The sequence below is a fragment of the Cariama cristata genome, unplaced genomic scaffold (genome assembly GCF_000690535.1).
Source record: "Cariama cristata isolate BGI_N322 unplaced genomic scaffold, ASM69053v1 scaffold27671, whole genome shotgun sequence".
Taxonomy (NCBI): domain Eukaryota; kingdom Metazoa; phylum Chordata; class Aves; order Cariamiformes; family Cariamidae; genus Cariama; species Cariama cristata.
In genome coordinates, this window is record NW_009599106.1 from 595 (window position 1) to 17,328 (window position 16,734).

At 54.6% G+C, this 16,734-nt stretch overlaps 1 protein-coding gene across 1 annotated transcript; it reads left to right on the forward strand.

Annotated features, from left to right (window-relative positions):
• Positions 1 to 10,557: 10,557 nt before the first annotated feature.
• LOC104168852 (cytochrome P450 2C5-like) lies at positions 10,558 to 15,676 on the forward strand. The gene is made up of 9 exons (XM_009709579.1): positions 10,558 to 10,828; positions 11,327 to 11,489; positions 11,862 to 12,011; positions 12,793 to 12,953; positions 13,126 to 13,302; positions 13,407 to 13,548; positions 14,005 to 14,192; positions 14,776 to 14,917; positions 15,097 to 15,676. Exons 1-9 carry the CDS (start codon positions 10,652 to 10,654, stop codon positions 15,288 to 15,290), a joined length of 1,494 nt encoding a protein of 497 aa, XP_009707881.1. The 5' UTR covers positions 10,558 to 10,651; the 3' UTR covers positions 15,291 to 15,676.
• Positions 15,677 to 16,734: the final 1,058 nt, after the last annotated feature.

Below are 16,734 nucleotides of genomic sequence, written 5' to 3' on the forward strand. Positions count from 1 at the left end.
GTGGTGCCGTCCGGCCACTCTCTCCCATGGCAGCAGCCAGGCTCAGGCAGGAGAGCGCTCGGGCAGCCCCCGCACCGGGCTGCGAGCTCTGCTTTGAAACCCCGTTACCCCCAGACCTTTTCCACGTGTCCGTGTTTCACTCTGCTAAAAAGGGGTCACGAAACCCACGCTCGCTGTCAGACCCTGCAAAGCATCTGCTCCGTCACAGCCCCACAGCCCTCGGCCTCAGTCTTCCCATCTGCAAAATGGAGCTAGTGAGGTGCTCCCAGGACTTTTACAGCCTCTTTTAGGACTGACGGGATTTTCTGGCAGTCAGCAGTTCCCATGAGCTTCTAGGCACACTGTCGACCATCCTCCAAAAGAAGATGATGGGATGCTGCAGCTGCTATTTCGGTCAGTCCAAACAAAGCCCTGAAATAGCATTTCCCCGGCCGGCTCCAGGGCGATGCTCAGTGCAGGCAGGGCACGCTGCTCGCCAGGCACACGGAGGGGTGCGGATGCACGTTGAGCATGCTGGCGTTTGTGGACCACAAATGATCAAGCCTCAGCCATACTCCTTCCAAAACCCAGGGTAAAAATAAATCAATGCTCATCTAATAGAAAAAGCCAAGAAATTCAGCGTTAACAAAGAGTAAAAGCTGCCCTGGGTGGACGGTGCTGGGCTCAGCACTCGCTCGCTCCCCAAATTGCGCTGTGCCACTACTCCCCCTCTGCTCGGTGCCATCTGAGGACATTCCCAGGCTTTCTTGGTTTTCACATTATTTGTAAAATAATGGTCCTGCCATTTCTTGTAAAACCCGCGCCAGCAGGCAGCACCACACCACGCCTCCCCAGTCTCAGCGTTTGGGAGCTGCCTCTGCTGCCTTTCCCACAAGCTCCTCAAACCAGGCAGCTCCCAGGGATGTTTTACTGGGGCTGTAATGCACAGGGCTTACAAAATCAGGCTGTTCCTGGGCAAACCCATAAGAACCCCCCTTGAGCTGTTTGGGAAAGAGAGAGGATGCTCTCAGTTTATATTAAGCACCAAGGAGTGACGATGGGCATCTTAAGTGACGGAACCCCCCCTGAGATCGCCAGGAGGTGACAAAACAAGAGTAATATTGGTGGGAAGAGCATTCCGCACAGTAGCCCCGGGCTTGAGCTCAAAACCAGCCCCATTTTACGCCCCCACTTTCCCCACCCTACAACACGGCTCCGTCCCTTACACCGCACCGGGTTACACCGGGCTGCCCCAGGAGCTGAAGCCCCAGCCCAGTGTCTCCCAGCCCAGTGCCTTGCAGCCCAGTGTCTCCCAATCCAGGGGAGTTTGCAGCACCCCAGGGATGAAGTTTGAGTCTGTCAACCCCTGTGCCTGGGCAGTCACGCAAGGATCCCCACCCCCAGTGCAGGGAGGCAAGGATCGATGGGGGAGTATCCCCATTTTGGGGCTCATGGGTGCCTGGTGGGGGGGTCTGGGCTGCTGGTGGGGGGGTTTGGTGCTGGGGAGCCCTGGGACTGGCAGTGAGGAGGATGCTCCAGAGCTCCCGTATGCATCTGCTGCTAAATTCAGACGTTGTCACGCGAGGGCTGAGATCAGGTACCGGAGGCTCGCTGTGATGGAGGGGAAGGTGACCAAGCTCCCTGGCTGGGCTGGGACACACCAGGAGCAATCCCAGCAGCAGCTCCAGCTCCGCTCAGCCGCTCCTGAGCACCTCTGGCCAGTGGGATGGGGGTGAGGGACTGGGGGTCCCACTACCACAACCCAAAGCCCCTGATGGTGCCCCAACATATGGGGTCTTCCCCTGGGACTGTGCCCACGGGAGCAGGGCGGGAAGCTGCACTCAGGGGTGCCTTTCCTTCCCATGCTGCTGTGATGCTTTCAGTGCATCACAGGGTACAACATCCCCATCCAGGGATGTTTTGCAGCCAGGGAGCTTCTGGCATCTCCCCTGGCATCAGCTGGTGCAGGCTCAGTGCTTCCTCTCTCTATTTTTCTACTCTTAATTGCACCATTACCACAAGATGGCAAAAGGGGACATTTTATGGGGTGTCTGGGAGCGAATACAAGGAATTTTCGCTCCTTTGAAGAGGTACAGGGCGCTGTGGTTCCCACCATGTAACACTGCTGGTGAGATGGTTTACAACCTTCCACTGGAGTAACACCCACGGACACAACCGTGGGAAAAATCCTGTAGGACACAGTAACGGTGCCCAGCTTGTCCTGGCCCAAAGGCAGCTTCAAAACACCACGTCAGGGTTGATTCTTCTTGTGTTCACCAACACGGTGGTGCCAACAAGGTCAATCTGAGCAGCCCACCTTGCTTCTGGCTTTAATCCTCTTGCCTCGTACACATGGTGACCAAGCTGTCCCGCCCGTCCACCCCCCCATCATCTCGATGCCATCGAACCTCTACGATCAGATAGCATCAGCCCAGATGGGTCAAAGCAAATCAGCATCAAAGCAATCCATTTTAGCAGAAAACCATATGACAATTAATAACCCTGATGTGAACCAGGCACTGGCCCAGTTGCCCCCACCCGCAGGTGCAGCGCAGGCTCCTCCTGACCCACATCCACCCCTCCGTGACCCGACCTGCTCCCAGAACACATCACAAGCAAATGTCACATCCCACCGTGCCGCTTCTCCGGCTTTGGTGGGTGCTGTGTTTGGGCTACGTGGTGTGAATGTACCAGGAGCAATAGCCCCTACCGTGTTGACGACAGCCCTGCGAGCACCAAGGATGCTCTCCGCCAGCGGCGATGAAGCTAATGTCCTTTCCGCAGACTGATAAGTTCCCCTGCGAAAGAGCTTTAATCATATTTTCCTGTTTTCTGTTCCAGGAGGCAGAGATAACGAAGGGCACGATGGAAGCGGTGCCTGTGCAATCCCCGCAATAGGAAAACAGGAGGAAAGGGAGGTGGGGAGCAGGGGAGATGGCTGGAGAGCTCGCAGGAAGGTCCCATCCCTTGGCATTTGGTCAGCGGGCCCCCGCCTGGTCAAACCTGGCTGGCACCCATCGTCCTGCGACCGCCACCAAATCCCTGATCTGTCCTGGTCGAGCTGCTGCTGGAGCACAAACCTTCATCCTCCGCAGGATACCATTCCCCAAAACTCAGGAGTCACCAGCCTTTCCACTCTCCGGTTTATTCTTCTGCAAGTGTAAATAACCATTTGGGCACTAAGAAGCAACGAAGGAGCAAATTCCCAAGCAGCAGGGCTTCGCTGCAACGCCGTGCCTGGGCAAGTGTGCAGCATCCCTCTCCCCCCCAGGCCTGCTCGGATTTGGCCGCTGCTGCCTGGCACGCTGCCGTGTCCCCGGAGCCGCGGGGATGGGGAAGGGCAGCTCTGCTCCACCTGCCATCTGCTTACCTGGCTCAGCGCTGCTGGTCCCGCCGCGTCGCATATGGCACCAGAGCTGCCCCTTTTTGGACGGGTAACGAGTGATGCTGCTGCCCAGGGCCGTGCCGGTGGCTCCCACCAAGGGTCCAGCTCCCAGCTCCCTCCTGCTTCCACTCCGCAGGGCTCCCTCCGTGCCTCACCTGGGGGGACACAGATGCCAGGGATGAAATCCCCTGGGAGAAGGGACCTGGCTGATGTCGTGCAAGAGGTGCAGATGTGGCCAGAGCCCCTTGACCCCTACCCAAAGCCCTAAGGGTCAGTCATACAGGTACACAAGGCACACCAAGCCCCCCCCAGCCAGAGGGAAGGGGCAGGGAACCCCAAGCCCAAAACCCAGGACCTGTTACCAAAACACAGAGGACGGTGTTTGCACTTCCAACCAGAAACCCCCTGGCAGGGCTGCTCCCTGTCCCCAGGGACCACGCCGTCCCATCTGCAGGGACACGGTGCCAATGCCAGGTCCCCAGCCCGGTTCCCAAGGCACATCTCTCCTAGACGTGCTGGGGAGGGTGTGAACATCGCGCTCAGTTGCACCGAGTACAAGTGCTATTTTTTCTCCTTCTTGGAATTAACATATTTTAATGAGGGTTTTAGAGGTGGTAAATACACGCACACAGAGAGCAAAGGAACGGCGTGCCCTGGATAAGGACGTGGTGTGTTTGCAAGGTGGTAGAGGAGAAGGCGGGGTGGGATTTCTTTCTTCCCTCCGTAATTCTTGCAGGAATGGTGAACAGCAGGACAAGAAGGTTTCAGGGCAGTGCAGCTGTTCTAAGAAATCCCATGTATTTTACATCCTTTAAATCATTTTCACAACAACTCACTAACATCCCTGCTGCGATGCCCATCTCACTAACAAGGAAAATGGGAGCATGGTAAGGCTCTGCTCCTTTTCCATAGGCACGGTGCAAGATTTGCCCTCTCCGGTTAAAAACTAAAGCTATGTTTAGCGAGAACTGGGAGCAGGACCCTGGTGCCATTAGGAGCGAGGGTTCAGGGAGAGCAGCGAGCTCCTTTTCTGGAGGGATTCAGAGCGCAGAATTGCACCCTTTGTCCATAATCCAGACCCACCATAAGCAGCACAAATTGATCCCCCCTGCCACAGCCAGCCTTGCTCTCCAGGGAATTACAAGGGGGGATTAATGCTGTGTAATTAAGCCAGCGGGGGCCGTATGGGAAGTACCTGGTGCGGCTGTAAATCCGACACAGCCGCCCCTCGCTCCCCGTGCCCGGCTGCGGCTGACACACATCGGACAGGCGGCACAGGGAAGCGGGGGGAAGCTTAAAAATTAAAATGCTATAGGAAAATTTAATCATATTTTTCGGTTCAATCACAAAGAGATTGTTTTCCATGCTGGTGATGAATTTCCACCCGTTGGTGATTCATCCGGTTTATTTGATTTACAGTGCGGCAGCAGGGATGTACGGGCACCCGCAGACCAGGACCACGCTCTGTCAGTGCGTGCCTCCAGCCAAATATTAACAGATATTTGGGCTGTCTTCACACCCGGCTCTCCCAGGCTGGGTGACCTTCAGGGCATGGCCTGCCTTTGATGTGCATCGCTTTGGAGCAGGATTGATCCTGCAGGCACTTCAAACACAGTCTACCTTCTGTGCAAACTCTGATTAACGGGCAAACTGTCTGTCTCTCTTTCTTTTCTGACCACTGAAGGTAGCAAAACGAAGGTTGGCAGTCCCTGATTGACCATCACCCTTCCCACGGCTGTTCCCAACGCCGGGATTGTGCTCTGCTCTCCTTTGCCACCACCAAACAGATCACCCGCTGTTGCCTCTCTATTAAAATTAAACCCATGGTAAAATAGAAGCAAGCTTTTGATGACATTTATTGAATGAAAATGGGAATTGCTTCATCTTCTTGCTTGAATTACGTCTTCTTGCTTGGGAAGCTGGGACACAGAACTACCTGCCTGCTTCTCGCACTTGCGGTAGGACCCATCCCTGGCTCCCAGAGACCTTTGAGATGTTTCATGGACCAGGAGAAACGTGCCGGCACTGGAGAAAGCCTCGTCCTCCCCATGGGACGAGCAAGCCATGGAAAATCAGACCAAGTTGTCTGCTCGGTTGAACTGCGACGTGTAGATGGATGAAGGAAGGACCTGATGCTCCTCCAGTGCTGAACCCTCAAAGGATGCAGGGTTGGGCCCGCAGGTACCTTAAAACCCAAAGCCCTGCTCCATGCCCGTGCTGCCAGGCTGATGACCGGGAGCTCAGACCACAAGATGCTGATGCTATCCATCTCCAGCAAGATCCATCTCTCAGCCGAGGACCTCAGCTGAGACACACAGGCGAGGACTGACAGCACGAGGATGGTGAGTGGATGAAGGGGGCCGGCTCCACCGCTTTGCCTGCCTCACACCAGAGAAAGCCCTGGGACCAAAAAACCCACATTTTTATTACTAAGACAAATCAAAGCGTTCCTCTCCCACACACCGGGGCAGGTCTGTGGTGTAAAACTGGATTTTCTTGAGGGATCCCAAAGCAAACTCCAGAAATGACTCCCCAGGAGGGTAAAAGGGGCTTCAGCATCACGCTGCCATGGAGCTACATCCCAGCAAGAGGAGATGACAGCGATGACAAATGACACTTGCCCTATAATTACAGCCAGGCTCCAACACAGTGAGTACTGCTGCATTATTAAGAGCAACCAAAAATACTCCCAGCTTAGTCATTTGCTGGCCTGGGCTACGCAGAGAGCGGCTGCCGGGCCTGTCTCACCCCTGTGCTTGCAGAGGGGAAAAGGGGAGAGATGAAAATGGTTTGCAGCTATTTTTACGCATGCTTTGTTCTGCACGGTCGAGGCTCCGGGGTGAGCAGAGTACCTCCAGAGGCTTTGGGCTGCTGACGGGGGGAAAATTGCATTAGGATAATATTAATTGCCTTAGCGGGAGTGTAACAGCTTACTCTAAGCCAGCAGAGCTGAAGCAAAGCACGAGATCAGGGGAACCCGCAGGCGTAGATTTGCTTCCTACTCAAGGTGGGATCTGGGCATCGGCCTTGAAAACTGGCTTCAACATGAAGGGGGCATGGAGGTAGGGTGGGCTTTGCAAAGCCCAGGCTGAAACCTCAGGCGGTGTAACTGCTACCCATCGGTGCTGCCACGAAGGCTGTGTTTGACAGCCTGTGGACCAGAAGTCTCCAGAAATGTTGTCTGACACCTTCCTTAATGATGCGGATGATGGGGCAGGGTGCACCCTCAGAAAGTCGGCAGATGAGATCGAGCGGCTGAGGCACCAGAGGGTCGTGCTGCCGTCCAGAGGGACCTGGGCAGGCTGGAGAAATGGGCTGGGAGAGACCTGGTGAAGTTCAGCAAGGGGAAGCGCCAAGTCCTGGCCCTGGGGAGGAACGGTCCCAGGTCCCAGGAGATGCTGGGGGGCACCATACTGGAAAGAAGCTTGGCAGAGATGGCCCTGGGGGTCCTGGAGGAGACCGAGCTGACCGTGGGCCAGCAGTGCACTCTCACAAACCAAGAAGGCCACCAGCTTCCTTGGCTGCATCAGTCAGAGCATCGTCAGCAGGTCAAGGGGCAGATCCTGCCCCTCTGCTCAGCACCGGTGGGACACATCTGCGTGTCTTGTCCCAAACTGGGCTCCCCAGTAGAAGGGAGACGTGGACATGCTGGAGCGAGTTCTGCAAAGACTAAGGGTCTGGAGCATCTCTCTGATGAGGAGAAGCTGAGAGAGCTGAGATGGTTCAGCCTGGAGAGGAGATGGCTCCAGGAGATCTTATCCATATGGATAAATGCTTGATGGAGAGGAGTAAAGGAGACAGGGCCAGACTCTTCTCCAAGGTGCCAAGTGACAAGAGGCAATGGGCACAAATTGAAATATAGGCAATGCTCCTTAAACATAAGAAAATACAGTTTTACTGTGAGGGTGGCTGAACATGGGAAGAGGCTGCTCAGAGAGGTTGTGAAGTCCCTGATTTGGAGACATTCAAAGCCCAACTGGCCATGGCCTGGAGCAGCCTCCTCCCGCTGCTCCTGCTGGACCAGGAGGCTGGAGGAGATGACTTCCAGCGATGCCTCCAGTTCCTGCAGCTGCGAGCCCCCCGTCAGACCCTATTCCCGGCTGTGCCGTGCCGTGGCTCTGCTCCCCATCCTCCTCCCCGTGATGTGGGACATGTCCCGATCCTTGTCAAGTTTTTTTGAGACTGATTGCAGAGAAGCGCTAGCTGAGAGACAGCAACAACCTTTATGATTTCCTCCAGCAGTTCTTCCTAGATCTAACAACCCAGACAGTTACTGACTTCTTTATTTAACGGGAGTCATCTTCTCTCACTTCTGCTCTGCCCTGTTTGCCTCGCAGCTTTTCCAAGTACACGTCTACACTGAAAAACACCCCACGAGCATCATTTCTTCTAACTCCTTGAATCTACCCCTCCGATATATTCTGGGTCTGATCCAGCAACACCACCATTTAATTGAGCAATGCTTTTCCCCATCCCTTGCAGAGCCTGGCACCGGGATGGGGCGTGGCTGGGACCAGACGTTCCCCCCTGCACCCTAGGAGCATCCAGATGATGCAGGGCAGGAATGGGCTGCTCTGCTCCCCATTTGCTTTTACTTGTTATTTCTGCGTGAGTTTAGTCCCCAAATATGATTTTTAGTTAAAATCCAAAGGCCCTGGCAATCTCTAAATGGATTTTTAATTTTTTTAGAGGTCAACACATTCTCCTTTTTTTTATGTTCATGTCACGTGTGTCCTTCTATGCGGGTTTTTGGCTGACCTTTCCCTGGTATTTTAGTTTTTGGGGCAGAAAGGTCTCACCAACCACTCCTGAAGGGATCCCAAAGCCTTGCAGTAGCCTGCTTCTCTACAGACCTCTGCTCTCCAAAAGCCCTTATAAGAAAATCAGCAGAAAGATGGAAAAGTACCAATGGTTTTGGGTCCGTATGCAGCAGTTTGGGCTCACTTTAGGTCCCGGCACCACAAAGTGCCGAAGGGGCTGTGCCAAAGCCCACCTGTGCTCTTCCCTCCTGAGCTGTCTGCAGGCACAGTGGTGTTCAGCTTCTAAAAGGTTAGTTGACAACTTCTACCTCTCCCTTTTTTTTTCTGCACACTTGACAAGAGATACTACACGGGCACTGTACTTGGGGTCTTTTGGTTTATTTTATTCTATAGATTATGAAGAGAAACTCAAAGTTTCATCAAGCAGTTCAAGAAGACAAATGCAAAGTTTCATCATCCCTGGGAGTTATTTCTTGTTAAACTTCTTGTCTGCTGACCTGGACTCACAAATTCCAAGGTGATTTGTTTGTTTTCTCTATTTCATTAATAAAATGTGATATAATAATACTTTTTTTGTTGCATTAGAGACGTTAATCTTTAAAAAAACCTGCTGTAGCAATAAGTGTCGCACTGAAATGCTATCGGAGTCCAGGCAGGCGGCCACGGGCTCTGCCTGAGCTCGCCCGCAGAAGAGGGAATTTTCCATCGGATTTAAACTTTGCAGCTCAAATTAATCCCCATGGCTCTTTCTTTTCCTGTTGTTTGAGTGATTCCTTTGTATTGTTTGGCTGCCATGGAAAAAAACGGTGTCAGTCACCGAGAGGTTGTTCACCCCTCTGCCAAAATCCCAGTCACTGCATCACCTCTCCAAGCAAAGTTCCCCACTGGCAGGCACCCCAGTTGAGAATTCAGAGCAATCCGTGGGAAGAGCAGGGATGGGACGGGATGGGACAGGGTAAACAAGTGAGTCACGGTAACCTCCTGGCCTCAGCCCCAGTGGGTCTCACCTATGGGGCTCCTGGCACTGCCGTGGGGCTGCCCATCCATCTGCCATGACCCTCTCCCCCCAAAACCCCTTTTGCTGAGTGTGTTTGTGGTGCTGGTGGAGGCAGGAGCCCCCTCTGGCCCCCAGCAGCATGGGGAAGAGGGGGAAAAAAAATCAAAATATTGAAACAGAGCAGTTCCAGGGCTGCGGGAGGTTCATTGGCAGTCACTTTTTGGTGATTTGAGAGAGATTTGGTGCATATGTGTAAGGAATCACATCATGGCCAGGGAAGACCTTCCCCCAGAGCCCTGGTTGGGACGAGCCCGGCCGGTGGCACTGAACATCCCTGACCTGACACCTGCCAACCGCCCCGCTACGCGGCCAAAAACAGGTGCAAGTGCAGAAGTCCTGGCTGTTTCTATCAGCCCTGCCCGGATGCCATCCTGGCTCTTGCCCATTCACCCGGCGGCGGGACACTGGCGGGAGATGTTCTGCTCTGGGCGAGCGTTACAACTCAGGCTCCTCTGAGGGAAGACCATTTAATGCCCTCTGCTGAGGGTCTCCTTCCACTGCAGGGACTCGCACGAAATCAAACCTCCTCCCTCTTCTCCTCCAGCCCTTTTCTCCAGGAGAAATCGCATCCTTTGCTGGGAACTGGCTCGCAACCAGCTCGCTCGGTCAAGGGCTGCGAGCACTCTTGACCAGAGATGCGGCGGCTGAGCCAGCACCAGATGTGCTTGCGTGCAGCCAGATGTGCTGGTGCTCAAATCGAGACACTCAAAAACATCAGAGGAGCCCTGAAGAGGCCAGAGGAGCCCGAGGAAGAGTTAACCCCACACCTGCAACAACTGCAACACCTTGGGTTGATGTTCCTACAAAACCCAAGCGGAACCCCAAAATATTTCAGAAAAAAAATGTTTTTTCCATTTTCTGATCCGTTTTCCATCAGAAAGGAGTTTGATGGAAAATTGGCACCCAACATGTACCTGACCAGCTACGTGTGCCCCGCTTCCAGGGTCCCTCAGTTTCTGTTTACGAGAACATCGCCTCCCGGGTCATTGCACTGGTAAGCAAGGCAGTGACAAAACGAGCAATGACCTGGCAGTGACACTCGAGGTTTTGTCAAGATGGTGACAACGTCTTCCTTCTCATGGCACGGAAAGGGAGCACCGAGCAAAAAGTGATTCAGCTACGTGGGGAGGGGAGAGCCGCTATCTCCCCCAGCACGCCCGCGGTGTTTCGCAATGCTTCCAGCACCCCATGTCAGCTCTTTGAGACCCGTGTTACAACACGGCGGGGCCAGGTATGTGTTTGACCGGGAGAAACCAGTGTTTCCGTGTCACTGACCGCCTGGGGAGTGGCGGGGGGACACCCAGGAGATAGCCCTGAGAACGTAGGGAGGGCTGTGCCTATATAGAGCACGAAGAAGGGCAGAGGCAGCAGGTTTGGGCTCCTCTCTGCTCCCTGCTCAGTTGGGATTTTCTCCCTGGAGGGGGAATTTCTTGATTTTTTTTTTTCCCCTGCTCGGTAGCACGGCTGAGGATGGATGCTGGATCGGCTGGGGTGCTCATTACACTCCTCCTCCTCTCCGTCTTGTGGTTCCTGGTCGGGAGAAGCCATAAGAAGAGAAGCCAGCTGCCTCCTGGACCGGCCCCATGGCCCATTCTGGGCAACCTATGGCAAAAGAACGTCCTGCCCCTCTACAGGACCTACGAGAAGGTAAGAGAGGAGCTGGCGGTGGCAGACCCGTTACCAGCCCCGGTAGGAGAGAAAGCGTGAATGTCCCGAGTCAAAACAAAAGGGGAACCGTGCAGGTGACTCTTTTCCTACCTTTCTTGTCTCTTCCTCCCCACCTCTTCTCTTGCTCTGCCAGAATTGCCTAAATCCCTGATACTGGGAGCATAATGAATATTGTTATTGCAGTCTTTCTCCTCCGGTATGGGACCCACGGCGGTGACACTAACCCCCCTCCAGGCTGCAGCACTGCTGCCATCCAGAGTTGCTCCCCAGAGATGATGCTTTCGAACGCCCAAAGTGGCATTGGGATCAGAAACCCCCCAGGAAGAGGGATGGGATGGGAGCGGGGTAAAGATGCTGGCTTTGAGGGAGGTGCCTGTGCATTCACCAGCATTGCAGCCACGGGACCTAATTTAAAAATTAGATGAAGGGCTGGGGTGCAGGACCCTCGTTCAGCACAGCTTTCCCGTCCTCCCCCAGCTCAGCAGCAGGTATGGTCCCATCTTCACCGTCTGGCTGGGGCCGAAGCCGGTGGTGGTGCTCTGTGGGTACGAGGTGGTGAAGGATGCTCTGCTGGGCCACTCCGAGAAGTTCGGAGGGAGACCTGAAATACCTCTTCAGGTGCAGCTATCGAAAGACTACGGTAGGTGTCTGGATTTCTTTTAGACAGTATTGCTCTCTGGGTGAGTGGAAAGTCCCTGACCGCAGCTGGCCATGCTCGAGTCTAGTGAAGGACTCACCACCCAAGACCTCAAACACCCATTTCCCACTCTGCAAGTCCCTCCAACTATGAAGCCTCTTGTCCAAGGACAGCATTAATTCCAGTTAGCCAGTTTCAGCTTTGGTTTGAGTTTCTGTAGAGATCCTCAGCCTTTCAAGGATGCTGTGCACACAGCAGGGTCATTCCCTGGCTTATTGCTCTATTGCTCCTCAGTTGGGCTCAGAGCAAGGTCCCTCGTTCCTGGGGAGGAGCGGTGGAGTGGGCACGTGAGTCTTCTCCTTTGCTTCCCTCCAGGTTTTATCTCCAACAACGAGAAGAAGTGGCAGGAGCTGCGGAGGTTCAGTCTCAGCACCCTGCGGGACTTTGGGATGGGGAAGAGCTCCATGTCGCAGCGGGTGCAGCAAGAGGCCCAGCACCTGGTGGAACTGCTGGCAAAACTCGAAGGTGACGTGGGTCCTGTCCACCCTGGCCTCTGTGGCAGGCAGAGGACACACAACAGCCTCATGGGCCACGTGTGGTCCCCAGAGCTGTTTGCAACGGTTGCTGCAGATGATCCTTGTAGAGAAGGGGCTTAGAGGCAGCTCCATCCCACCCAGAGAGAGCTGCAGGGATGCGGTAGGGTCACGGCTTACAGGCCAGGGTGGGAGATCCTGCTCCTGAACTGGCGCAGGGAGTGCCAATCGCTGAGGAATATCTCACGCCGAAAGAACAGAAACAGGAAACTAAACTGCATGGCATTGAGAACGCACAGATAAGATACTGCCCTGGTGACACGGGGGTTATCAGGGTGATGTCCTCCTCTCCAACAAAACCCAGCTGCTGCCAGTGCCACCACCTCTTCTGGGGCTTCCTGAATATAAGAGGAGATGGAAGCTCAGTTGTACGGTGGATCCTCTGCCTCCGATGTGCAGTGATGGCGAGGGGCTGGTTGCCATGGGGAGATGCTCTGCAGCCCTCTAAATCCCCAGGGCACGTCAGCAGGAGCCCAAAGTGCCTGGAGATGCCTCGGCTTTCCTCCGTCCCAACCACTGGGGAGGGGTTTAGGAGCAGGGAGGTAGATACAGGAGCCCCCAGCTCAGGAGGGCTCTTTGCTTCAGCGGATTCAACCAGGGCTCAGAGTCCAAAGGACAGGGGCTCAAAGCGGGAGGAAGGGTGTTTTCTGTGTTGAAGCAGATAAATAACTGTTGACTTCTTGCTGCCTTTCTTGCCTCTTCTGTGGCTGCAGGAAATGCCTTTGAGCCGATGATGTTGTTCAGACACGCAGCTGCCAATGTGATCTGCTCCGTTGTCTTCGGGAGCCGTTACAGCTACAGTGACAGGGCCTTTCTGGAGCTACTGAACATGATAGGGAATTATATCAGCTTCTTTGTCTCCCCCATCGCCATGGTAGGTGTTCTTGCTGCGCTCAGCAACCTCATGTCCGACGCACTCAGGCGGTTGAGTGATGCTCCTTGGTTGTGGTCACTCCTTGGCTTTGATGGGACAATGTGGCTTTGAAGGAAGGTGCGGGAGGTTCTGTCCAGACACCTGAGCCCTCCTGGGCCTCCTCCATCCACAGGTCTACAACACCTTCCCCAACATCATGCATCACCTCCCGGGACCACACAGGAAAGTCCTGGCTGACTGCGAGAAGCTGAAGGACTACATTCGAGAAAGAGTTGAGCATCACCACCTGACGCTGGATCCCAGCTGCCCCCGGGACTACATCGACTGCTTCCTTATGAAAGCGGAGAAGGTAGAGGTGGGGCAAAGTGGGGCGAGGGCTGCTCTCCAGACCTGGCTGCAGCCTGGAAAATCACCCAGATGATACTGAATCCCCTCCCCACCGCATCCTTGCAGGAGAAGAGCAGCCCAGAGAACATGTACAGCAACGAAGACTTGGTCATGTCAGTATTCAATCTCTTTGGTGCTGGGACAGTGACTACTAGCAACACCCTGGTCTTCTTCCTCTTGATCCTGGCAAAATACCCCCATATTCAAAGTAAGGGCAGCAAAATGCGACCGCTCCCTGTGTCTGAGGAGGTGACGGTGCACCAAAGGTGCAGAGAGAGAGTCACAGCCCCGGAGGGTCCTGTTTGGGGGGAGACGAAAAGCATCTTGCATGGGTCACCCAAGGGTGAGAGCCACTAGACACAGGTTCACACAGGCCAGGGGGATCCGGGTACCTGCTCCCTTTTCTCTGTCCCTGCCCATGCAGATGGCTCCGGACTGGCCTATGAGAGATTCTTTGAACCTCCTGATCCAAGGAGCTATGTGGCCAGAGACCCTATTTCTGGTCTCTACAAGGGGTTATGCCGAGTTGCTCCCTCTCTGCTAGATCATCCTTGGGCTCTACGATAGGTGCCCCTCAAGACCAGTAAGACCAGTAGGACCAGTAAGAAATTATGGGGGGTTTTGCACCGCAAGCACTGCAGCTCCCCGCCTGCCTTCTCCCCAGCCAAGGTCCAAGAGGAGATTGACATGGTGGTGGGCGCTGGTCGTGCTCCCAACACGGAGGACAAGCTGAGGATGCCATACACCAACGCAGTGATCCATGAGCTGCAGCGCGTCCACATAACCCGCGTCGAGAACTTCCCGCGGATGACGACGCAGGATGTCATGTTCAGGGGCCACACCATCCCCAAGGTAGGCATCGTGGTCCTGGGTTCTCCATGTCCCCGAGGGGAAGGGTGGCAGGGGGGCTTGAATGAGATTTGCCTTTGCCCCTGGACTGTTTGCTCACTCCTGAAGGTCCGGGGTCTTTCCCAATCCTCGGTGGGTGGAGATGGCGATAACCTTTTCGTGGACGAGTAGAGGGAGGTGAATGCTGCTGCCAGTTCTGCCCACAGATCTGGGGACAGCTGCCGGGCCGGGTTTGACTGCAGGGGTTTTGTACAGCACCCACCTTGAAGCAACACCTCCCTCCTTTGGACTTCATGCAGCAAGAGGCGTTTTAACATAAATCAATGGGAATAACTCAATAATTTCTGTCTCATGAGCTGCACAGAGACCAGCAGGACCACGGGGACAGCAGAGCCCCACGTTTATTGTCCCTGCCTGGCACAGAGCCATCGCTCCGGGCTGCCTCCCTGCAGGCATCTGGGTGGGCATCGGGGTGTGCACCCAGCCTTTCCCCAGATGCTCCTCACTTCCTAACCCACCTCAACAGAGCCCCATGTCGCAGTACCGACATTCCTCCTTCCTCCCCTGCCTCGTTTCTCTCCCGCAGGGCACGACTGTTATTCCCGTATTTTCTTCCGTGCATATGGATCCAACCCAGTGGAAGAACCCCAAAGAAATCGACCCAGGTCACTTCTTGGATGAGAAGGGCGAGTTCAGGAAGCGTGAAGCCTTCATGGCTTTCTCGGCAGGTCCGTGCTCAGCCTTGCCGGCACCCTCCCACTCCAGGGACCGCCAGCATGAATATCGGTTGGCACCAAAGATATACCCTTAACCTGAGCTTTCTCACTAACCTTTTATGCCCTTTTTTCCCCAAACGTTGGATGAAGCCATCAGCCCAGCGCTCACCCTCCCCTTTCTGTGCCCGCAGGGAAGCGGATGTGCCCAGGGGAGGCACTGGCCCGCATCGAGCTCTTCCTTTTCCTCACCACGCTGCTGCAGAACTTCACCTTCCAGCTCGCTATCGACTACGAGGAGACAGATTTACTCTCCTTATGGGCTGAGATAGAGAAGAAGGCAATACCAGGCAAGTTCTTCGCTATTCGGCGCCTGGTGTCCTCTTAAGCAGAGAGCAGCGGGGAGAAGGAAGGGGTCTTCCAGGTGCCTTCACTTCTGAAATCAGAGCAAGCCATGCGACCACGAACGCTACAGCAGCAGCCACCAGGCAAAAGAGCTTCTGCTTTGGGCTTCGAGCTTCTCCTCAAAGAATTGCCAGGCATCTCTGCCGCCAGCTCCATGGGCAACCTGCTCCCAACCCTTCCCCTCCACATCCCAGTAACACGAGGAAGACAGCACTGGTTTTCGTCCCCCTGTACCCATCAGCTCTGATTGAGCCCCCAGCTCCTTGTGGCAGGGCTACCTGTTGCATCCCGGGCTGAGCTGGGCGCTCCCTCGTTTTGGTGAGAGATTAAAAGAGTGCTTCTACAATAAAAATCACCATCGTAAGTGGATGCTGCTGTTTATAAGGACACTCGCGGTGCCTCTTGATGTGAGGGCGGTGATGCTCAGGCTTCCCTGCCCTTCAGGGGTGTTGCGTGAGCCAGCCACAACAACCAAGGTGGAAGCACCTAACACTTCTGATTCCCCTCCCTCTGTACCCTCCAGCACGACACAAAATCTCGACGTAGCAAATCACGCTCACTCCCATCCCCGTGTCCCACTGCACAGGGGTGAAACCCTTGGGAACAACCTTTAGGCCATCAAAATGCTAAAAAATGATGCGCAGGGGGAAATGTGCTATAGGAGAGGGGTGCTGTGCTTGGGGAGCAAGGAGTATTTTGCCACCAAAGTCACTGCTTCCTTCTCAGAGTGCTCCATATGCCTTCTGTGCTTGCACTGCTTCAACCACCCCTGCATGAAGAGGGATTTACTTGCTAGCCCCCCAGGTACACTCCAGCCTTTATTCCAAAACATTGGGACTTTAAAAGATAGGGGCTTTTTTCTTTAAATACCTGCACAAGGGAAAAATGACCTGGACACCTGCACACCCAGCCTGGCCTCAGCGGTGGCCTGGGCTCCTCCTTCCACCAGCGGGCAGCTAAATGTATTTCCAAGCTTCAGAAAACCAGTATGTTTCCCATTGCATCCAGTTCTTCCCAGTACAAACCCCCCAGACACCAGACTTCCACGTCTGTTCCCGAGGTGTCTTCATCTTTCCCAGGTTTTTGTGTGTCCCAGGACAGATTGAGCCAGGCAAACATTCAGTTGGTTTTAGCTGATTTGCCTCCGCGGCTTTAATCTTCGAATGAATCTCACGCACCTCAGGAGTTTATTACTTGCTTGCCTGCCGACGGGAATGCCGGTGGCTCTGAGGGTGGGGAGGGCTCCCCGGGCAGGCAGCCCCGCGCCAGGGACGGGCAGAGCCACCTGAGCTCTGGTCGCAGCAAAGCCATTTCAGCTGGAGAAGATGCACAGGTTTCCAGTAAAAGGGCTGAGTCGCAGCACAGAGCAGCTGTAGCTCTGGAGGGTTATATGGGAGAGTAGACGAGATTAAAAAAAAAAAAAAAAA